The 24,208-nt window shown below is 37.3% G+C and overlaps 1 protein-coding gene across 12 annotated transcripts in view; it reads right to left on the bottom strand.

Moving 5' to 3' along the window:
* The window catches only part of MPDZ (multiple PDZ domain crumbs cell polarity complex component), a 137,966-nt gene that overhangs the window by 70,938 nt on the left and 42,820 nt on the right, over positions 1 to 24,208 (bottom strand). For 8 of the 12 annotated variants that reach the window (XM_081151424.1, XM_081151432.1, XM_081151431.1 and 5 more), the window contains exons 4-14: positions 21,515 to 21,724; positions 20,922 to 21,061; positions 17,258 to 17,471; positions 16,392 to 16,520; positions 14,406 to 14,615; positions 11,730 to 11,844; positions 11,301 to 11,389; positions 6,457 to 6,640; positions 5,626 to 5,694; positions 3,117 to 3,226; positions 784 to 930 (exon numbers count right to left, since the gene is read on the bottom strand). In XM_081151424.1, coding sequence (XP_081007550.1) covers positions 784 to 930; positions 3,117 to 3,226; positions 5,626 to 5,694; positions 6,457 to 6,640; positions 11,301 to 11,389; positions 11,730 to 11,844; positions 14,406 to 14,615; positions 16,392 to 16,520; positions 17,258 to 17,471; positions 20,922 to 21,061; positions 21,515 to 21,724 — 1,617 coding nt within the window. The remainder of the gene's footprint in view (positions 1 to 783; positions 931 to 3,116; positions 3,227 to 5,625; positions 5,695 to 6,456; positions 6,641 to 11,300; positions 11,390 to 11,729; positions 11,845 to 14,405; positions 14,616 to 16,391; positions 16,521 to 17,257; positions 17,472 to 20,921; positions 21,062 to 21,514; positions 21,725 to 24,208) is intronic. The other 4 variants (XM_081151430.1, XM_081151433.1, XM_081151425.1 and 1 more) reach the window with 1 other exon arrangement.

A 24,208-nucleotide genomic window follows, 5' to 3' on the forward strand; every position in this document is an offset into this window, starting at 1 on the left:
AGAAATATAAATTGTACTATTACCATAGTTCTGCTGCACTCAGAACTATAGTTAGACATGTAATACTATGGAAAACAATTTACATGCAAGTGTAGAGTCTTGTCGGGATTGGACCTTCTAAAGCGCTCTCAGAAAAAAATCACTAGCTTTCATCATTGTTTGATTTGCCGGTGTAGTTGGAAAAGAGTTCATAAAAACCCAAAAGATGAAAGGGAAAAAATTATTTTAAAAACTGACATATTATTAAATGAAAAAAATAAAATAGAAAAATGGACCATGTTGTGTGCTAGCATATTTTTGATAAAAGTGGGGCAAAAGAATATATTCAAACTTTCTCACTGACGCGTTAAAAATATCCAGAAGGTTGCATGGAAACAAATGTAACATTAGTTACCTAATGAAGGGTGATGGAAACTGGGTGGATTGGAATAGGAAAGAAGCTTTATACCGTAAAGCTTTGCACTCTTTGTGATTTTGAAATATGTAAGTGTATTACCTATTCTAATAGTTGGATACATGTTTAAAAAAATTAAAGAAGTTTTTATAGTTCTCTGGAACTAAAACAAGCAAACAAACAAACAGCATGGAATTAGGTCTGAAAATCAATGCAAATACAGATTTGAAATTCCTGCTTTGGGTGGAATTTTATTTGTAGATCTCTCTCAGGTATCCTTTAGAGGGGAAATTTAAAATAGGAACTTACTTATTCACCACATGAAGCCTCCTGCAGGCTTTTAAGAATTTTATTTGGGGGAGGGAGAGTAAAAGGGCATAGCTCCTTACTTCCAGTAGCTCATCTCCACTGAAAAGCTTCCCACTGTGTCCAACAGGACCTTCTGGTAGAACAGATCGGATAAAATGATGTCCCACTGTTGCTTCCAGGCTTATCCCCAAGCCACTGTTCTCACTGAACTTGCTCACATGGGCCACCTGAAAAAAGGAAAATCATCACAATTCTAATATTCTTTCATTTTTTTCAGTTCTCATGTATGTATCTTACGTTTACTCAAAACAGGTCAACTTTCTTACGAAAGCTTCAAAAATCTATTGTAAAGTTGCAAAGCTTTTGAGCCTTGCCCCTGAAAGAAGGCTGATATCTACCAGTTTTATGAACCAACTGAAAGCAAAAGAAGTGAGATGCAAGAACCCAAAACACTTTGCTGTGCTTACAGACACTGGTAACAGATGGAAGGTAGTCTACGCAGATAATATCAAACGCCTGAGCTCAAACAGCAGAATAGAAAAGATGCACACTTAGCACTTACTATGTGCCAGGGACTGTGCTAACCCCACTACACAGAGTACCTCATTTGCTTCTCATAAATAGATACAGTTTATATCCTTGGTTCCCAAGTTAGGAAAATGAGGTTCAGAGAGGTCACCTTAACCACAGTCACCCAGCTGGTAAAGATCATTGAAAAGAAGCAGTCTGAACCTAGAGCCCACATCCCTCATTTATGCTGTTTTGAGAGACAACACTGGTCTTTAAAAGTGAATCAAAGGTTAAAACAAGAAAATGACCTTCCTATTTCCTACTGTTACACAAAGTAACAAAGAATGGTAGAAAATCGCCCATTTTCATAAAGAATCCATTGATTATATTAAAATTGGAGGGTATACTAAAGATTACCAACTTCACCCCGGGGGAATTTTACAGTTAAGGAAACTGAGGGATAGAGGGACTGAGAAAAATACTGCTTAATTAAAAAAGCTCTCTCTCACATCTTAATATGCGCAGGGTTAGTATCAGAAGCTACATCATCTGACTCTGAAATATAATGCTGGATGAAATCCTTCTCACTCCTTAAAACTCATTTTAGATATCACTTCCTCCGAGCAGTCCTTCAGGTCCCCACTGATAATGCCCATCAATCCTTCTCTCTTCTACATCACCACTCCTATGATTACATATACGCTGTGTAACTGCATAGAAAACAATTTAAAGACAGATATATGTCTTACTTGTACTGAAGGCCAGGTAAACAACTTAGTTCTTTCTTCACACTTCACAGCACACTTCTGCCCTTGACAGAACTAGGAGTGCCATGTGCACAAAGGCCATTCAAAGTTCCCAGTCTCAGGCCTGTGACGAAGTGGCTCTTCAATTACCACCAGAAGAAGGGCAGTCTCAGTTATGCATGCCAGCCTGCCTCACAGAAGGACCATCTCAACTTCCTTTCCATGTTAAATTAACCACAGTGAAGCTGGACTTGATTGTGTTTTTGCTCAACTCGATTTAAAATGGTCATAACAGCTGTACTTACTCATTTCTTAATTGGCTGTTAACCATCTTGAATGTTTAAAAGATCGATCACTGTCATGAGTGTTAAATGAAACATGAAGAACACTGCTTGGCACAAAGTGCTCAATAAATGCTAGTTGTGAATACTGTATGAAATCTGTTGTCTTTTCTCTCTTCTTATCGAGAGTTACTTAGATATTATAAAGAATAAGAGAAATCTGACCTAACCTGGTATTACATTTTTCTTTTTGAAATCCCTGAAATTTGCTGGTGTGCATCTAAAGATTGATAACTTGCGTCACCTTTGTTAAATCTCTTTTTAGGAAGCAGGTGACAACTGCTATACTAGTTATGCAAACTGTTAATAAACATAAAACAATCAGTATGACAGAAGTTATATGAAAAAGCATATAAAAGTACATGTCTTAAGTAAGTACATGAGAGTGGTAACAGAGAGTAGGCAAAAGTCTGTTTACAATTCTGTATATAGTCGTGACTTACTTTTATTTTAAAGTAAATGCTGTCATTCTTTTCTGATTCTTTCTATAAATCCCAAGTTTAAGAATCAGGAAAAAACCTTCCTAGTATCTATACAAGATATAGTACCACCAGAAATATTAAAACATTGATGAATTAGGAGTTCTAAAACTTCCATCCCATTTATTTCCATTCCTTGGTTACTATCAAACTTTCTCCAACCTGAATTTTTTTAAAACCTGAATCATCACATTTAGGTCTCTGGAAAAAAAAAGCCTTGGGCATTTGCAACTTCTCAAAGACTCTTTATGATGATCGTTTTTATTGCTCTCGTGAATTTCTTACTCAAACACAGTTATAAGTGAGGAAGTTAGGGAGGGAGGGTAAGGTAACCTACCACTATTTCATAATTAATTCCCATAATCTTTTGCCACTTTTTCATCAAGGCAGCTTCCTGTTGTTGTGCATCTTCTATTTCTTCTATCTCAGCTAACAGCAAGGGATACCCTGAAACAGTAAACACAATTAAGTTAGTGAGAAACTTCAAATATTATCCTTATTTTAACATTCTGTATCAGGGGAATGTGATCAAAACTGTCTATCACACAAAGACTTACTCACCACCCAGTATATGAGTTGCTCTATTTCTCTACACTTTTAATAATTTAATTTAGAGCCCTATCATCTACATGTTCAAACACTATTCTTTTATGAGACTTCTTTTAAGTCTTGATGTTATTTCTATTGCCTTTTATGTTAGTTTATCTATTTCATTTTCATTTGGTTCTACAGAGTAAAGAAGGACCATGCTACATCTTAGCAAAAACAGACAAAAGAAATTAACAAATAATATATGCAACTCCATGTTTAATAAGTAAATTTGTAAAAAATGAGAAAAAAATGAAAAACTGAGAATGTACATTGAAATAAAACCCCATAGTTGAAATTGCAATAATTGGCAAAAGGAAAATGAAAAAGTCTGAAAGAAAATCACTAAGCAAATTACGTAAACAATATTGAATTAAAACATTAGCTAAAATAAACTGGTTGAAATAAATTTACAAGTCATATTCAAAGATTTCCATATTTCATCATAGATTTCACTCATAAAGGTTGTCTTTAAAAAAAATCTCTACAAGGCACCCTCCAAGTTAAATTTTTAATATCCCTTTTAGCATTCAAATTTCAAATTTAAAGTGTTCCAAAATTCAAATGTCTTAACTGCCTTCTATTTAATGGGATTAATGAGCTTTCACTTTAGGCCTATTTTGCACATTCGTTATGCCTTAAATTAAGAAAATGATCCGGTTTCTCCTTGAGAAAATTAAAACAACAAATTATATATAATTTTTTAATTTGGAGACTAGCCACACCCAAATGAGTGTTTTCTTTTCAAAATTAAATTCAGTCCAGGGAGGGATAACTACACAGGGGTGAACACAAAGTACATGGACCCTCCCTTTCATCCTGATAAGGGTTAGAAAGAGGGTCAGCTCAGGCAAACCTCCTCCCATCCCCCCTTTCTCTGGTTCTGCTGTCCTCACAAAGCTGCACAGTGATTCAAGCAGGGTGGGATTCCGAACGCAGAAAGTGGGGAATCCGTATGGGGCTGTCAACAAATCTGAGATCTGTCTTCATACAACCAAACCTACAGTTGCACAGCCCTCCATTCCCCCCTCTCCCAACTGCTCCAAGACAAGATTTCAGGCATATTTAAAAAATCATCAAGTCCAGTCTTTTGATCTTCCTGGGAAGTCAAATGACTTGTCCAGGCTCACACAATGAGTCAAATTTCTGTGGAGGCGGCAATGAGATCTTATCCCCTTGTGTGACGGCCAAGCACTAGGGTAGATGCATTAGAACACAAGTTTTTCCTTAGTTTGTTTAAAAAGGAATTTGGGGCCCTTGAGCCTCTCCCATCTATGTTCTCACATATATACATTCACCAAGGCAAACTAGATGGTCTGAGCCTTCAAGACAGTCTCCTATCCCCATCCCCACTTACTATCTTAAGTTTCATGCTTTGAAACATTTTTATACTTTCTCCCTAACTCCTGAGAGTCACTTTAGCCTAAGTAATTTCTTCACCTATTTGTGTAAAAATGGCAGAATGCAATTAACCCGTGAATCTTACACATCTCACTCCAGGGATACCATTGCAAACACAAATATTGCTTTAAAATAATAAAAGTAAATAAAAATTCTCAGCAAAAGATAATAATTTAATAATGAAGTAGCAGATATTTTAAAGAACTACAGAGCTTCAATGAAGCTGTTTCATGAAGGGCGGGATTCAAATGAAGGGAGATCAGACTTGGAGTTTTTCAGTGGATTTAAGCTACCAAAGTACCTAGAGCCACCTGACACGTAAGGGAAGCACACAGCACCCAGCCTCAAACGATCACAATAACATTCAGGCATAATTACATATTAAAACTTTCCAATATTAAAGTTTAGAATTTTTTTTAAATGGAGAAGAAAGCCTCCCCAGATTGGAAAGTTTCATTCCTAAGAGCTTATGCTTTAAAGATCCCCTTGTGTTTACTTTAAAAATACTTTATAAGTTTATGTTTGCTTGTTCAATAAGACAGACATATGTTAGCTGTACAGAAATAAGGGGATTGAAATGAAACCATGTATGTAACTGATTCCTAAAGGGTTCTGGTTTAAAAAAAAAAAAAAATGTAGAAGAAAGAAAAGATTCACTCAGCAAGAAAATATGCCAGCTATAAATGAACTATTTTAATCTACTAGAGCAATTAATCACATCTATAAATAAGGATTACAAATATCTCCCTTTTTGAAAGTTTATTCCCCCTGAAATTTACAGTATATCCATAGAGGCTTAATCACATTTATAGAAATCAGTTCTCTAAAAATCACATTAGCAACAAGTAAGTGTTTACCTTCTTCAATTGGTAATATGCTCGTTTTTCTCCTCAAATATAAAGAATCCTCATCTTTTTCATAATTTTCTTAAAGAAAAAGAATACCTAGTAGTTATACCTATAATATTACCAAGCATCTGAATTTTTCAAAGCCTACTATATAAATTTGAACCCCTACATGAGAAATTATTTTTGTGTGAGTAAACTCTTCAAGAACCACATGTTCTTGGAGGAAATGTCTCCTGTTAATGGGACAAAGAAGTAATACATTTCTCCTGTGATTTGATTTCCTGTCTCCTAGGACTGTCGTAAGTCTATGGCATAAACACCAGCATGGTTAGCAGTTTGAGAAATGAAGTAGCACTTTCAAACCAACAGCCTGACTGCTACCAATTAACCCTCACACCAGCGAGCTACCTGGGGATGTCAGTACTTTCCAGAGATACTCATGTATGAGCAGGTTATGAATGACATTTCTAAACGGGAAATTAAAGTCGATTCCTTCAAGGAAAGGCTCAGAAACCGGAAATGTCACGGGGCTCAAATGCATAATCCAGGCAGACAGGTTCCTCTTAAAGAGAAGATATGATGATGACATTCAAAAGTAAGGCAAGGACTGAACGGTAAATGACAGAAACGGTGACCGAGTCCACAGGACAGGCGGTGCCCTGCTTTACTCTGGATCCCGTTCTACAGTCAGTGAACACATCCCAACTTCGTTAAATTTCCCTTTCACTTGGTTCATACTAAATAGTGAAGACGAAAAACGATTTTTTAAATAACTTCAGAATTAGGGAAAAAATGGCAATGACGTCAGGGTGTAACGGAAGAGCAGAGGAGCGGCATTACCTTTGCTTACGCCGGCGCTGACAGGCGCCAGGGCCGCATCTTTCGGGACACCCTCCCTTGCCGGGGGCTCAGCTTCGGGCTTCGTTCCTCTCCTCATTAGGGTCAGGCGCACAGTCTGTCCCGTGTGTCGCAACACCTCTACCGCTTGCTGATTGGTAAACCCCTGAAGGTTTGTGCCATCCACCTGGTAAAAACAAGGTGTTAAAAAATAAATGGATATTTGTACTACCAATCTAGTAAATCAAAATAATTGTGAAAAGTATTCACAGAAGAGAGGAAAAACAACCACATTAGGATGTAGGAAAATTTATCTGCACTTACAAATCAAAGAGGTCCATGAAAAAACAGAAAACAAATTTAAAAAAACCCAAACTAACACCTGTGCACATCCTGGTAAAATTTTTGGATTTTAAGGATCAAAAGGAAAAAAATCTACCAGCACCTAGGGAACAGAGTAAACAGGCTATCCACGGAATTTGTGGTTAAAAAAATTATGAACCAAGAGTTTTATACTCAGTATAATGTATGTGAAAACGAAATTATGGTTGAGATGCTATGATTATTTATATCCTGCACTAAAGTAAGTTGTGAGAAGGTATTTTTAAAAGCCCTGTTCAAATTTTATATTCTTTAAACCTCAAAGACAAAAATTAATCTAAATTAAATAAACATATTATTTACTCTCAGGGTCGTGAAAGAGAATAAAACTTGCAAAAATCTCAACTTTGAGGTTCCATAACAGTTCTTAAAAGGCATAGAACTTAGGCTGAAAGCATTTATTCACAAAAGGTTCTTATTGTTCAACTCTTACAAAAAGAGTTTTGTTAAGAAAAATCAAACGTATATGATTTTGTTTATTTAATAGCAATAAAATTCAAATATGTAAAGGAAAAAACATGTTTTTCCTTTATTTTTAAAACTTGACGACCTAAATTTAAAAACATATTTCTTACTCAACTGTCAGTGATGATAGCAGCACAGGAGAAATTGCTATAATGGAATAATCACGGACTTTTAAACCCAGACTACAGTTCAGTTTCTCAGTATCTGCATCTGTAATATGGGAATAACGGCACTTCCCAAAATTACAATGCGTGGCTCTTTGTACTGGGAAGATACTCAGCAGCTGATATTATTAGTAGAGTGAAGAGGTGATTAATAAACATGAAAATCCCAAGCTTTCATGGGAGCAGCTTCTGTTCCATGTAATTAGACCCATTATACCTACGAGACAAGGTCACCAAAGCCTAAACCAAGGCCCAGGCCAGCTCTGGTCCCTCACTATCGGGGGAAGAGAGTTAAGATGTGGTTTTAGACCCAATGGTGCCACAGACAGGACTGCAGTGGAACTAGGCACAGTGGCAGCAAATTGCCTATGTGCTATCTCAAGAAGAGATCTAACTTCCTTATAATGCACAGTAGAGATACATCAATTAACAGGAACAATTATAGGGAGAAATACTAGTTGGAGCAATTCAAATATCCCAGCTTCTTTGCACACTCAATTAGCAGGCCAACCCCTACCCCAACACAGTCTATACCTAATGTGCATAAAAAGTCACAGAACATCACAGGCAACACTGGACACTTTTCCATATTTACATGCTTGTTTAATAGTATTTTAATCACAACCCCATATTGCTTTTAGCCAGAATCTCTTTATATCAATCTAAAAAGAATCAGTATATATGTTTTTATCTACTGACTAGTCAACTTTAAAAATAGAGTCCTTTTATCAAATGATTCTTATATACTGATATATAAAATGGGGAAACAATGTGTTCATTCACTTTATTATCTTCCCCTGTAAGATCTATAGTGAAACCCTAGTGGTCCACAGAGCACAATGTATAAAACAGGAATCCTATAATAAAAATGTTTTAATGTTTTAAAAATAGTAAGGAATAATTTCTTAATCTTGCCACCTCAACCATTACAAAGTGAAAACAATGTATAGCTCCAAATAGCTGTTACCAAAACAAAGACTAAGAAAAACAAACACTGCAGTTGTGAAAATACAACTGGTGTGAAGAACTTTACCAATATCTCGAAAGTCCACAAGATGGTGATATTTTGCACTAAATTAAGTCATAATCAAAACCATTCCATGATGTTCCCCAAAAGTTTAAGGTGCTTCTAAAAAATGTTGCTAAAAAATTAAAAATCAGAACACTGATGATGATGAAGACAAATGATTTTATTGAAACCGAAAAATATTTCACAAGAAGGGTGCTTCCACTTTTGGGTCAACAATTTCCTTCATCACTGACCTTGCCTAAGCAAAATTACATTTAAGGTTCCACTTATATAAGAATGAAAATAATAACAAGGTGGAGGGAAGCTACTGGGAGACTCTTTCAAATGTATAATCATTTCAGGCCCTTATTAAATATCTCCTTAATTAATTAAATTGCATTTATGTGCAAAGTATTATATCAGTTATTTAAAATAAATGATTCATTTGGTTTTCCTAAAAACTGTAAAAGGAACATTTCCTTGTCCCAATTTTGTAGGTGAAAGGAGCTTGCTAAACACTTAAGCATAAAGTTATCATATGATGCAGCAATTCCACTCCTAAGTATATACCAGAGAAATGAAAATATATATCTATACAAAAACTTGTACATGAAAGCTCATAGAGGGATTATCCACCAAAAAGTGGAAACACCCCAAATGTTCATCAACTGATGAATGGATTAATGAAGTGTAATATACCCACGCGATGGAATATCATTCAGCAATAAAATGAAATGAACAATTTCTTTTACATGCTACAACACAGCTGTACAGTGAAAACATTATGCTAAGCAAGAGAAGCATCACAAATGACCATTTATTGTATGATTCCATTTACATGCAATGTCCAGAATAAGCAAATCTCTACAGAAACTAGATCTGTGGTTGTCTAGGGTTGGGAGGAAGGGGGAGTTAGGGAGTAACTGCTAATGTATGTGGGGTTTCTTTTCAGGTTAGTGAAAATGTTCTAGAATTGATGGTGATAACTGATGCACAACTGTGAATATACAAAAACTACTGAATTATACACTTAAATGGATAAAATGAAGATTATGTGAATTATATCTGGATACAGTGAATTTTAAAAAGCTTTCTAATGAATTGAAGTATACAGCTTAGGGAAAAAAGTAACGTAGCTATGCTTCCAATTTTTAATTCAGTATCAAACATGGATTTGGAGTCTGTATCTATTCACTCTCCCTTCCTTTCCTCCAAAATAAAAAACTTAAAGTAGTTAATTTTCATTGTATGTTAAAATGGAGATACCATGGGAAAGCTCATTTCCAGGAGACAGCCAGTGCAGGTGGCAAGCACAATTTGATCTTGATAGTAGGTTTAGAGGTGAACAAGTATAGTTAGGAGCTTTATAGAACTAAGTCCAAGGACTCAGGGAGTTGCAATGCAGAAGCAAATGGCAGAGATAAAGGATACCTCTACCTTTTCTGTTAAATTGTGGTAGAAAACACATAACATAAAATTTACCATCTTAACCATTTCTAACTGTACAGTTGAGGAGTGTTAAGTATAGTCACACTATCATACAATAGATCTTCAGGTGTTTTCACCTTTTAAGGTGAAACTCTGCACCCGTTAAGCAACAGCTCCAGCCAGCCCCTCACAATAACCACCCTCCTTTCTGCCTCTGTGGGTTTGACTGCTCTAGGCACTTCATGAAAGTGGAATCATACAGTACTTGTCCTTCTATGACTGGCTTATTTTACTTAGCATAATGTCCTCAAGGTTCATCGATGTTATAGGATGTGACAGAATTTCCTTCTTTATATCGCTAAATAATTTTCCATTGTATGTATATCGCATTTCGTTTATCCATTCATCTGTCGATGGACACCCGAGTCCCTTCCTCATCTTAGCTACTGTGGATAATGCTGCTACGAACAAGGGCTCTTCTACCTTAACGTTCTACTTTCTTACTATTATTAATACATCAATGAAACCACAGAAAATTAATCCTAAGCAAACACATATTAAGATAAACTGACATTCTGCACACTGTCTTCCAAAGACTGTTAATATGTGTTTGAAGATAGACCCCATGATTACAAAAGTTTAGGAAACACTTAAGCAGAAGAGTTAAACAAGTTTCTCCACTGCAGAACTTCTCAGTCTTTGATTTTTCAATGTGCACGGTGGATCCCTAAGAGAATATATCACCTATAGTTTTTTCTGAAGTTATTTAACCAGGAAGCCCGTGGTCCAGCGTCTTTTGGATTTGTGTTCTAAGGAGGAGTTAGATAGTCCCAATTCCACTGAAAACTGAACTGAAAGTCAGATTCTTTTGTACACTGTCTTGAACAGCCACATGTTTAAAACATACTGATGTTATGACAATAACAACATGGCCTGATGTAATTAGAGAGGCTGGATCTTTATGCTTGTATAGTCTTAGAGCTAAAAGTAGCCCTGGTCATAGAGTATGCTAACATAAGAAAGAAAATAGACACATTCCAAATTCAGATTCAAGTAAACTAGAGGTTATGGCATCTGGTCTTTACCTGTGGTGTCTACATCTAAAGTGTAACTATAAAGCATAAGTATAATATTAAAGCTACAACCAGAAATCAGATATATCAGAAATTATCCAAGAATGAAAACCTACCTTTAGAACTGAAATTAGTAAAGATTCTATTGAATGCTCTTAATTCCACAAAATAATAAAATTGGTAATTGCAATGACAGCCTCAAATTAACAAAGCAAGCTTAGATTAGTACTGAGCTTAAATTAGTATTGAATTCAAAACTGAGTAGACTAGGAGAATGCATTTCTCAACCACGAAAATTAACAAAGTAAAATGAAACGTGTTACTTACTGCTATAATCTGGTCTCCAATTTGGATTCTTCCATCATGTTCCACAGCACTGCTCTTTGTAATACTTTTTACAAAGATTCCTGAAGGTTCTAAGATTGGAAATAGTTTTATTTTTACTATTTACAAAAATCACTCAAGTGAATAATATCCTCTAGTATCCAAATACAAAGTCCTACTTTTGAACAAATATAAATCAATAAGCCACACAAACAAAACCAGGAGTAGAAACATAGGCTAGAGAATAGGACAATGGTTTTGTCTCTTAAATACAAAAATCAGAATCATATCCATTAAATTGTTCCTAGAAAAGTTTTGACTTTCTTTATCCAATAATATAAAAATATATAAATCAGATTCAGCATCTCATAAGATAATTATATTAGAGGCAACTGTCAAGTTAAAAAATAAAATATTAATGTTGAACACTACCTAGTTTTTTATCTCCAATGTAACCAGCAATGGTAATTCCTAATCCTTGGACATTTTTAGTGAGCTCTACATCAAAGGTCTCACTTTCTTCACTTTTCTGAGTGGAGGCATCAATCTAAAATAAAATGGATACATAAATATACAGAAAAATAAACATGTAAACAAACAAGATGAGCTGAAAAAGCCAAAACCTTTATTCAGGCACAAGATGTAATTGGGTGCCAGAGAACTCTGCTCAAGGGCTATAGAAGAGAATACTTCTTCAATCTTGATAACATGCACTGAGCACCAAATCTGTACTAAAAGGGAATGTCAGCAGTAAAGCTGAACACATACCCTTATCAGAGAAATAATTATTGTTTGTGTACACAAAACTTTAAAAATCAAATAATTTCTTATTAACAAAGTCTATTTTCCAAGATGCTCATCTGCATTTCTGAAGCAGTTTGGAGGTTGAAAGAACTCACGTTTTGAATTCAGATCAAGTTCCAATTCTAGATTTGCCACTGAATTTTTCTAAGCATCGTAATGTTCAACTGTCTATCGGGAATAAAGATGACAAGTCCAGCTAACATTTACTGAGCAGCTTCTGTGTAACAGGCAGTTGACATGTCTTAATTCACTTACTCCTTAGAACAGGCCTACGAGGTAGGCACAATTACTGTCAATTTTTCTTTGGGGAAACTGAGGAACAAACTTTTTTTCAAGGACAACAATAAGAATTCTAGTAGGGGCAGAATTCAAATGCTATGCAGCATATAAGGTCCCTAGTGGAATGCAGGGGTCATGGTGCCCACTCAGGACATGTTGCTGGTATTACTATCGTAAGTTGATCGTCGACTGTAACATCCAGAATATGACTTCATCTATCTTTCAGACATATTATTAATACACTGATGACTATTTTAAAAAACCAGTGAAATGCACCAATGAGCTATTTAAAATGGCCCTTGTATGTGTTTTGTAAATACTTTAATTTAAAAAGCTACTTATAAGTATGCCTTTCACTATGATTTCCTTTATTCCTGCAATGATAGCTGAAAGTAGGTTTCTCTAACATGCAGCATTGTTATTAATTATATATTGGCCTGAAGGGCAAGGGTCTCTGAATTAAGCATTAGTGGACTAGTGCAGTAAATTCTCAGTAAGCTACTGGCATTATATACTAACGTGGTGTCAGTAGAATCCACAGAGAACCCTAAGAAGATCACAATAGAATGAAGGCTATGGGTTGGAAAGGACATGTTGGTTGGGGCTAGCAGGTGATGTTTTCTGATTTTAGGTAAACTGGACTCTATTTCACTGACAGTCCACCTAAATGAGATATAATTTTATTGTAAAGTTTCATTTAGTTTTTCTCACTGCACATAATTATCTGTGCAAACTTAGCAAAAAGTTTAAAGTTTAGATAATTACAAGAAAATGACAGGATGAAATCTGCTTCAATTGAAACAAATGTGTTTTCTATTTTTAATAAGACTTATGCGAGTGCTATTTTAGAGGGTGGCAATTTGACTATCGAATGGTTTTAAAAGGGGCACAGGCTTCAGAAATGATGATATGCACAGAATAGATATTTTTCCAAGCTTTCAATTACATCAAGTGGTTTTCGGTATTGCATTCATTTATATATGCTGAATAAAATGTTTTTGTTTACCACAAAAGAATGCCACTTAAATACTTTCATAAACAAGCTTTCTTTCTTTACTTCGTTCTCTGCAAAAAATAGCAACCAAACTCAATCCTGAAAACAACAGAATCATGGAAATTTCAAGTGTTCTAATAGTTTCAAAGGGCTTGTGGAGGGGGTTAGGATACTAAAAAAAGAATTTGAATTAACTAGTTAGAAAAAACTTCAATAGAAAAAAATCATAAAGATGTTTTTAGACTTATGGGAAAGAAATGCAGGACTTACATTTGCTAAAAGCTAATCTAAAAATTGAGTGTGATTCTCTTCTTAAATACCTAAGAGATTTCTAGATAAATTATTTTGTTGATATTTTATCCACTATAGTCATCTTGTGACCCGAAATATTTGAGATAACCACTACATTCTAATAATTCTGAAATTTTCTAGGTTTTTTCATATCAAGTTACAAACATAGATGGAAGGCCATGCACATGCATAAAGCTTTTGTTACAACCTCAAAAGCATAACTTTTAAGAATGTGTAATAACTGGTGACATCTCATTACAGATCTTATAACAGTTGTATGACATATCTTAAAATAATAATATTAAAAGGTTTTAGTAAGTTTTATTCACCACCATGCCCCCACCCCCTAAAAAAGATACTAAAAAGAAAGTTGTAAGGGAAAGATAAGAATTTATAGCCCACCTTACCAAGGGGCTTCTAAGAGAAAGAATTAAACATTTTAGGCGTTAGTAGCAAGTAATTCTTTAAGACGTTTCCATACTGCAAAACATTATCCTCATAAATGTGCTGTTTAGAGAAAAACGTAAAGTAGTCATCTAGAATTTTTTAAGCAATCCATTTTTCATGTTACACTTAATGTAACAGATGTAACATATTACTTGTGCCAATACATCTCTACTTTTGAATTTTGTTTCATTTTTTATCACTACTGTATAAACATTAATAAATCTACTTTCAAAATAAACAACCTGTCATGTAAGTGCTACTGCCCATGACTTGCCCCAGTTTTACCTACTTACCCGCATCTCTGGCGTAGAGGATGGCGATGAGGCCACAGTGACGCCCAGCGAGGTGGGTGCTGCAGGTTCTTCCAGGGCGCCTCTAGCAATCATCAGTTTAACTCTATTTCCACATTGCCTGAGGACTTGTGCTACTTGCTCACTGCTCATTCCTGCCAGATCTGTGTCACCAATCTTTAGAATGTGGTCTCCACTGCACAATCGCCCGTGCTGAATAAAAAAAGATTGATTTATCAGGCTTTATTATGATTACCTTCATCAGAGGAATCCTAAATGAGGGAAAGGGAATAATAAAAAAGAGCAATGATATGAAATATCAATTCATGGGACATTACACATGTGCTTGTAATTTTAACTGACTTTTAAAGAAGCCTAGCATCACTTAATGTGGTACAGGTAACAACTTCACAAATATTCCTTAAATTGATATGAGCTTATCAATTTGATTTCTACCCACTAGATGCAAGAAAATATTAGGCCTTTTTGTGAATTTTTTGGAGGACAGAAGGAGAAAATGCTACTATGCAAAGATATAGAATAAGTCACTATAAAAATACATATTACTCAAAATATGGTATGAACCACAAGAAAGTAATGAATTAATACAATTTTCTGCCTTGCCATTTAAATTATAAATCTCTCTAAAGAAGTCATATGCAGATGGTATCATGGTCAGAAAAGAATTCAGACAGGTGAGGGGAGTGAAAAGCAGTCTTACAAGCCTCTATACAAACAGTGGTCACTAGAGTTTTTCCCAATGATGAAAACGTTCTGTATTGTCCAATACGGCAGCTACAAGCAACGTGTGGCTACAGAGCACGTGAAATGGGAATAGTCCAACTGAGAAACTGAATTTGTAATTTTATTTTAATTTAAATCTGAATTAAAAGGTGATATGTGGCAAGTACCCACGGTATTTAGATAGTACAGTTCTGTACTGAAAATAAAACTTATTTATCATAAGCCTGTCAACTAGGGGAATCTCACTGGATACTGCTAGATACTGGCTAATATTTAAAAGAAAGAAAATTTGCAAACTATTGTTACTGTCAATACCCCCATTGATAAGGCTGCCAATAAATCTGACTTTCACTTATGAGCATGACAAATATTTGACGAGCCTGACTCCTAATTAAGTTCAAATACACATGCAAAAGCAAACACCTTTATAAACAAAATGTTATAATCAAGGCAAAAGATACCTACATTAGCAGAACTTATTTAATTAAAATATAAATCATAACAAGTACAGTTTTCTTACATATAGTCCAACACGTCTCACAGCATAAATGGCTTTTTTTTTTTTTTACTGATTTCAGAAAGAGAAAAGGAGAGGGAGGGAGAGAGAAAGACAGAAACATCGATGATGAGAGAGAATCATTCATCGCTGCCTCCTACATGCCCCACTTTGGGGATGTGGGGATTGAGGCCACAACTGGGGCATGTGCCCTGAGCGGGAATCGAGCAATGATCTCCTGTATCGTAAGTCGATGAGCCATGCCAGCTGAGCTAAATGGCAATTCTTTAATTCTGTGCTTCATATACAAAGATGATACCAATGACCCATCACTAAAGGGACAAGATGAATCTTGTTTTTTTCCTAGTATAATAAAATATTCTATTGTTTGTAATATCCTTTGGCCATAAAACATTTGACTAGGTTGATAAATTGATTTATGATCATAAAATATATGATTTAGCAGTCCCTAAAATAAAGGACTGCTATCTCTACAATGACCAAAACCATAACCTAGGCTTTAGTCTGTGGTCTACTACTTTAACTTAAGATCAATGTTCCTCTTTCAAAGGTATTTCTCCCCAGGTCCAAGAAAACGCTTTAGGGACAGTCCAGCAAAACAGAAGATTCTACCTCAGTTTCTTTGATATTATCTAAGGCCAAAGTTTCTTCTTTCTGGCAGATAATGTAAAAGATGAAGCAATGGTATTTGATAAAACAGCCTGAAAGACCTGTTGGTAGTCGCTTACCTGATCAGCGACTCCTCCAGGCAGAATAGTTTTCACTATCACACCAGTTGCTTTTCCTCCTACAATGCCAAACCCCAGACCAGATCCATCATTCACCAATTCAATAGTTTCCACATGCTGCCAGTGAACCTGAAAACAAAGCTCCTATAAGCATTTGAAAATGTTTAGGGAAAACGAAAGTGTCAGTTGAGATTACAGTTGAGATATCTGTGAAAATTATTTTGTGAGTAGTATGAAATAATTGAGTTCAAACATAAAAATGAGCCTTAAGTAATGTTACTTTTACTTAGTACACTTCCCCTTCAACAGATTGTTACTGCATAATCATTCTTGAAATTATCAACACATCATCATAGTGACCACATTTAACCAGGATTTGAGAGATACGCTGTAGAACTTTCCAAAAAAGAAAAAGATGAAGGAAAAAACTTTTGCCTACTAAAAATGTTTTCTGCATAATCCTGCCTTTCAGGATTCCAAATCAGATGACTTCTTAAGTCATCAGCAGCTAATAGTAACAGTATAATCTATAATTTACAAAGCAACATCAAGATTTTATCTGTCTACAGACAGAGTCAATTTTGTTATAGGACTAATTTTTTCTTTCTTTTTCATTTTAGGGATGTTGTGAAATAAAAAAGAAACTACACACAAATGGTAAAAAATATTTTGGAAGCCAGAAACTTAATCATAATTAAATAACAAATATTCCTGGCTAGGGAGAGAGAAAGGAACAAAACGGCAAAAGCCCAAGGAATACAAAGAACCTAAGGAAAATGTACAAGAGTCGTCTAGAAACCTGTAAAAGAAATAAAAAAGAAATAGAAAAATATGTTCTGTTCCCTGTGGCCATCCTACATACTCACCGGATTAGAGTGAGCCGAGATGGTGCTGGCTGCAGATGGGGAGCGGGAAACTATGGGGCTGGCGAGCTGAGGCAATGAGCCTCTGGCAATAACGAGCTGGACGTTATCTTTGGCTTTCTGCAGGATGCTGATGGCCTGCTGATGTGTAATCGTCTGATCAAGTGCCTGTCCATTGATAGCAAGGATCTGATCAGTTTCTTTCAATCTTCCATCCCTATGAAGAATGAAAAAGGGGGTCACAGACATCTGACAGCTCCCAGGACAATGACAGCTGTCCTAGCATTTATTTTCGGGTTATCTTCATTCTGTTTTCTAATGTCCACAATTAAGTAGGTTTTTCTGGCACTTCTACTTTTAAAAGCATATACTCTGCCTCCAGCTGACCTACCCCTGAGGACCTCCTCCCTGTAAGAGCCCTCTCCTTTCAGCTGCCCCCGCAACGGGTACGTTACCTCTAGGATGTTGCTATCTTCTACAAATAAAAGCAAAAGCGCATTTATTTACTTGCTGCTTGAGTACATGAATAAAATGTAGCTCAAATTATCATAGGCCACATGTATAGTTTTCTAAGTAGCAATTTTAAAAATCTAATCAAGAGATTGGGAAACAAGCTGGCGGCGTAGGTGACCGCTGCCCCCGCGCCTCCCGCAGCCACATCAAAATCACAACTAAAACACAGAACCACCGTCACTCAGGGCCTCCTGAGACCTGGCTGCACAGAAGCCCCACAGCCAGGGAGCTGAAGGAGCATCCAGAGCGAGACCGGCAGGAGGGGCGGAGACGCGGGCGGATCGGGGCTGAATCCCGGAGACGCGGCCACGGGCCCACCCCCAGTGCCGTGGTTTAAACCCGGGAGGGAATCTCGGGGTGGAGGTTTCCAGGAGCAGCGAGGGGTCCCAGCCCACAGCAGGCCCGCAGCCCAGGGTCCAAGAGCCGAGGAGAGACGTCCCCACAACTCCGGGCTGTGAAACCAGCGGGGACTGTGGCTGAGGGTCCAGGGGGCTGCGGGAGCCCCAGCAGCTCCTCTAAAGGGCCGCGCACGGACTCGCTCGGACGCTCCCTCTGAGCCCAGCGCCGGGCAGCAGCTGGAAAGGACGAGAGACATTTGGGGAGGAACTAACCTGCCTAAAATCAGGACCAGAGTTAGAGGAGCAGCTTTCTCCGGGGCAGAAGAGCTGGAGGAGGCCATGGCTCCTTAGGCGAGTCCTCCCCACACACAGCCGGCAGGCAGGCTCCTTCTCTGAATATCTAGCACCTGACTCCCACCTTTGGCCCCGCCCCGTAATTACCGGAGGCCCCGCCCCTCCCCACCTGCAGGCTCATCCAGGGGCTTTTCTGTGCAAGTGGCTTCTGAAGCCTCATGCTTAGGATTTTACTAAAATCTCTCAAACAAGCAGCAGCTCGCCCCATATAGCTTGATAAGCAGCCCCAGGCCTGGCACTAGTGACAGCCTGCATTGTTTCAATAGCTTGGCCTCTCCTGGACAACTCCAAGCCCAACACAAGTAGCAGCCAACTACGGTTTGCTGTGTAGCTAATGCTGGGTGGCCCTGGGCAAGGCACTGGCACAGGCTGACTTCGCATCTCCGGGGAGGCCCCAGAGACAGGGCACCTGGTGGTCAGACTCTACCACAGTGGATTACAACCCTACCACATCCACGAGTGACACTCAAGGGGCACACTTGGTGAACACCAAAGCTTCGCTGAAGTAAATCCTGCTCCATAGGGGTGTCTCCAGCACAGCAGCTCTTTGGCTGTAGTTGCAGCTGGTCCTCACAGCCGACTGGCCTGGGGATTAATTCCTCCCAGTGACGCCAACAGCAACAAAGGCTCAACTACAACAGGTCAGAGCACACAGCCCACACAGGGGAGCACCTGGAAGGCCCAGCTCAGGTGACTGGTGAGGCTGAGCCACTGGACCCTCCAGGACACCTACTACACAAAGCCACTCTACATATTCCAGGAGACATAGCAGCTCTACCTAATACATAGAAACAAACACCTAGAAGCAGCCAAAATGTGGAGGCAAAGAAACATGTCACAAAGGAAAGAACAGAAGAAATTTCCAGAAGAGGAACTAAATGAAATAGAACCAAGCAAGCTAAGAGATACAGAGTTCAAAATTTTGTTTATAAGGATGCTCAAGCATATTAGTATGAGTATTACAAAAACAACTGAGACCATCAATGACATAATAAAGTACCAATTTGAAATGAAGGCTACACGAACTGAACTGAAGAATAATTTACAGAGAATCAACAGTAGAGGACGCTGAGAATCAAATCAGCAATTTGGAACATGAGGAAACAAAAAACACCCAACCAGAAAAGCAAAAAGAAAAAAGAATCCAGCCCGGCTGGGCGTGGCTCAGCGGTTGAGCTTCAACCTGGGAGCCAGGCGATCGGGTTTCTATTCCAGGTCAGGGCACATGCCCTGGTTGCAGGCTTTATCAATGACTCTCTCATCATTGATGTTTCTATCTCTCTCTCTCCCTCTCCTTTCCTCTCTCTGAAATCAATAAAGATATATTATAAAAAAAGGAAAGAAAAAAAGAAAAAAGAATCCAGAAATATGAAGATAGTATAAGGAGCCTCTGGGACAACTTCAAGTGGCTCAACATTCGTATTATTGAGGTGCCAGAAGGGGAAGAAAGAGAGCAAGAAATTGAAAACCTATTTGAAAAAATAATTACAGAAAACTTCCCCTACCTGGGGAAAGAAATAGACTTACAAGTCTAGGAAGCACAGAGGGTCCCGAACAAGAGGAACCCAAAGAGGCCCACAGCAAGACACATCATCATTAAAATGCCAAAGGTTAAGGACAAAGAGAAAATCTTAAAAGCAGCAAGAGAAAAGCAATTAGTTACCTACAAGGGAGCACCCATATGACTGTCAGCTGATTTCTCAACAGAAACCTTGCAGGCCAGAAGGGGGTGGCAAGAAATATTCAAAGTGATGAAAAACGTGGAACTACAACCAAGATTGCTCTACCCAGCAAAGCTATCACTTAGAACTGAAGGTCAGATAAAGAGCTTCACAGACAAGAAAAAGCTAAAGGAGTTCATCACCATCAGACTAGCACTACAGGAAGAGTTGAAGGGTCTTCTTTAAGAAGAAGCTAATGAACAAAAGAATCTGACAAACTAAATAGATCCAGAGACACTGACACACATAACAGACAATCATATTTCAGAGGGAAGAGCTAAGGGGGGTGGAGGGTGGGAAGAGATTAACCAAAGAAGTTATATGCAAATATGCATAACCCATGGACACAGTCAATAATGGGGTGAAGGCCTGGGGAGGGGGTGGGAGTCAAGTGGAGGGGGTTAATGGGGGAGAAAAATGGGACACCTGTAACACTTTCAACAATAAAGATAAATTTTAAAAAATCTAATCAAGTCCATTTACTAACACTGACAACAGTGTCCTAATCAAATTTTTTTTTCCTTACTAAAAAGTGACTAAGTTATGACTATATTTAAAAGTTACTCTCCTTTCCAAAGGCCTTTTTATCACAGCAATGTTAATGATGTCTAAAAAGAACCGGTTAACATAATCACATTTGGATTTTTTTTTAATTCATTTTTGCTTCTCTACATTCTCCCAAGGTGATTAGCACCTTGTGACTGTGGCGTGAAAAGCAGAGTCGCAGCCTGTCCGTCTCACCTGTGAGCCACGCTGCCCTCTTGGATTTCCTGCACAAATATTCCCAGCTCTCCCCGGTTGTCGCTCCTCAGTCCCACAACACTAAACCCGAGGCCTCCACAAGGAGGTTTGAGGAGCTCAAAAACTTCCACATGGCGACCCTGTCCAGGAAACAAAGAAATAACATTAAAAGCCAATCATCTTAGTAGTGGCATCACTTTGTTAAAAAAAAAAAAAAAAAGTTTTCTAAGAAAACCTTTATCCCTTATCACCTAGAATGAGACACTTTACTTATCCTAGAGAATATTTCTGGAACATAAAATATAATACTCAGTTAAAAATGTGATAATTTAAAGAAATGGAATACAAAAATCTAGGAACCACCCAAACACACAAAATCTACTTCATTTTCATTCCAATTTTTTTCAGATGTTACAAATGTCTTCATAAATAAGAATATATTTAATACTACATTTAATAAATATATATTTAAGGTATATTTAACATGTTATATAACATAAATACATAAATATTCTTCAAATTATCCAGGACTTGATTACAATCTTAAGATATTATATGTTCTATCATAACTAACAGGAAAAAAATGTTCTTACCTGGGCCATATTTTTGATCAGCTGATCAAATTCCTCACAGGCAGGTTTCCCATTGATGTGTGTAGTACCTGAAGCTGTAAGTGCCTCCAGATTCCCACTGCTTTGGGATGATAAAAACGATTCATTTTGCAGAGCAGTAGTTACAGCTGCGCTGAGATGTGGAATATGGGTAGAATCCACATTTGAAATTGCTGAAGTTGCAACGTTTACCTAAGAGTAATATGGAGATTATTAACAATTTTCACATTCCATAAACTGTTTCATAGAAAACATCCCAAGAGGGGTAATAATGAAGTAGACACCAAATTTCAAATTGTCCAAGCCTTTCAATTAAGCAACTCTATTTCAAAAAATGTATTTCAAGGAGAAAAATTAGAAGCACACACAAAGACCTATAAGGATGCTCAATGCAGCACTATTTATTAGATAAAAAATATTTTAAACTAATTACTTCCAGTGTTCAACTTCAGGGTACTCATTAAAACACACGCAAAAACATTCACATCCATACACACACTTTAAAGTAAAAAAAGGCTAGTTATAGAACAATATGTATAATATAATTCAATGTACTTACAAAAAAATGTTTACATATGTATTAATCATTGGAACAATATATACGAAACAACCAGTATAACACTAGTTATTCCAGAGAGATGGACTACAGGGGTCCATTTACTTTCCATATTGCTTGAATTTTTATAACAATGTACGTAGTAAAGAATTTGGTGTTCCTCAAAGAGTGGTCTGGCTTTTGTCCCCAGCTCCTAGGAAGTAACTTCTAAACCCTTGAAATTTCCCAGGTAACAGGAGTGTCTTTGTTATCCATGGTGGGCCCCGAGGTCACATGATATCAGCTCAAATTCTGAAATTATGTTAAACCACATGGGCAATCAATCAATCATACCTATGAAATGATGGTGGAATGAAAACTCTGAACACGGAGCTCAGGTGAGCTTGCTGGGTTGGCAATATTCCATTGCTTACTGTTATGCATAGATTTTGGGGAGGGGGACACTTCCTAGGGAAAATAAAAGCTTTGATCTGAAATCCTGCTAGATTCTCTCTTCCTTTGGCTAATTTTTGACCTGTATCCTTTCTGTAAAATAGAACATAATGGTGATTTAACAGCTTTCAGTAAGTTCTATAGATCCTTCTAGTAAAATGTTGAACCTGAGAATAGTTTTGGGAACTTCCTGAACTTGCAATTGCCTCTATCTTATGTAGATTCTTCCCTCTTACTTTATATTTGGAGCTTAAATCCTTTGTTGTTGGTCTCAAAAGTCTTAGGCAGAGTTGCCAGTCTGGAGGACTGACTCTTCGAACTTCATAGTTTGGTAAATTCCAGGTACAATGATATAAATAAACAACAACTATTATATATTGTTATATAAGCACACAAAAAAGAGAATTCCATTTTGGAAAAATATTCTATAATTAGAGTACTTTTGTGTGCCTGTTATAAGGAGCTGCAAGTAAAGCTAAATAATTGAAAAAACAGTACAAGCAGTCAATCCTGATTTCATATTTCTATAGGGTGTCTAGAATCTAACTTTTTATCTGTAACTATCAGAAAGGTTACACCAATCATGTTTTGGGATTACTGTCTGAATTCATCTCCTAGCATTCTGTCCTCCAGCTGCACTCACAACTTCACTTTTCCTAAAACTGCCAAGGTACCCCCTCTCTACCAGTCAGGACATCCTTCCCCCAAGTATCTACGTGCTTTCTTCTTTCATCCAGGTGTGCTCAATGTCACCGCAGAGAAGCCCTCCCTGACAACTCCAAGACAGCATCCCACCATTATGCTCCATCAGCTTACCCGGCCCTGTTTCCCTTCATGGCGCTTATTACCACCTGGCATGTGCCCTGTTGTCACGGAGCTTTCAGCCCAATCTGTCCAACACAGACAAGAACAGAGGATTCTCCAGTGGGGGAACCTACTTCATTTCTGATTACATTCTCATTCTCTAGAAGTGCCTAGCACAGAGTTGGCGTTCAATATACCTTTGCAGAATAAATGTTTATTCACTTTATAAGGACCTACTCTGATATAATCTCCCCAACAACCTTCCAAATATCTTTATTTTCATTTACAGATGGTAAGATTAGCAAAGTCACACACAGGATATAGTAGACACAGTATGCATGAACTAGATTTTTTCATCATGGCGCTCTTACCATCTTATATATTTAGCAAACAGTCACCTGAGATATTTCTGCAAATAAGATATTAGGTAAAGAGTTTTCATTGACAGAAGTAATCAAAATATTTCACAATACACCACCAATCTGTTCCTAAGAGTTTGTTACCTATCCTTAAAAATAAAATAGAGAACTCAACAAGTTACCACAGTTATCAATAACTCAACCATTACAATGGCTACCTACAACCTCAAATGAAAAAGAGATCCATGTGCTTAGAAGAGGCTTTTCGGAATCCTTTCAAATGCTTATTTTAAAATCTACAGCACGCCTGATCAATTATTATTTTTTCGAAAGCAAGCTTCTTATGCCAAACCTGATTTTTTTATCCTGAGCCATGGCGCTTCAACAGAGTCTGCCAGCAGACGGTACACTGCTCAAGTTGAAGCAGATGGCAGAATAAAACGTGTGACAGGCTGAGGATCCCACACACCAGGACCTAATGCCTATGGTATATTTCATAGGAAAAAATATTTGGACTTCTACTGT

This window comes from Miniopterus schreibersii (genome assembly GCF_964146895.1).
Source record: "Miniopterus schreibersii genome assembly, chromosome: 11".
NCBI lineage: Eukaryota > Metazoa > Chordata > Mammalia > Chiroptera > Miniopteridae > Miniopterus > Miniopterus schreibersii.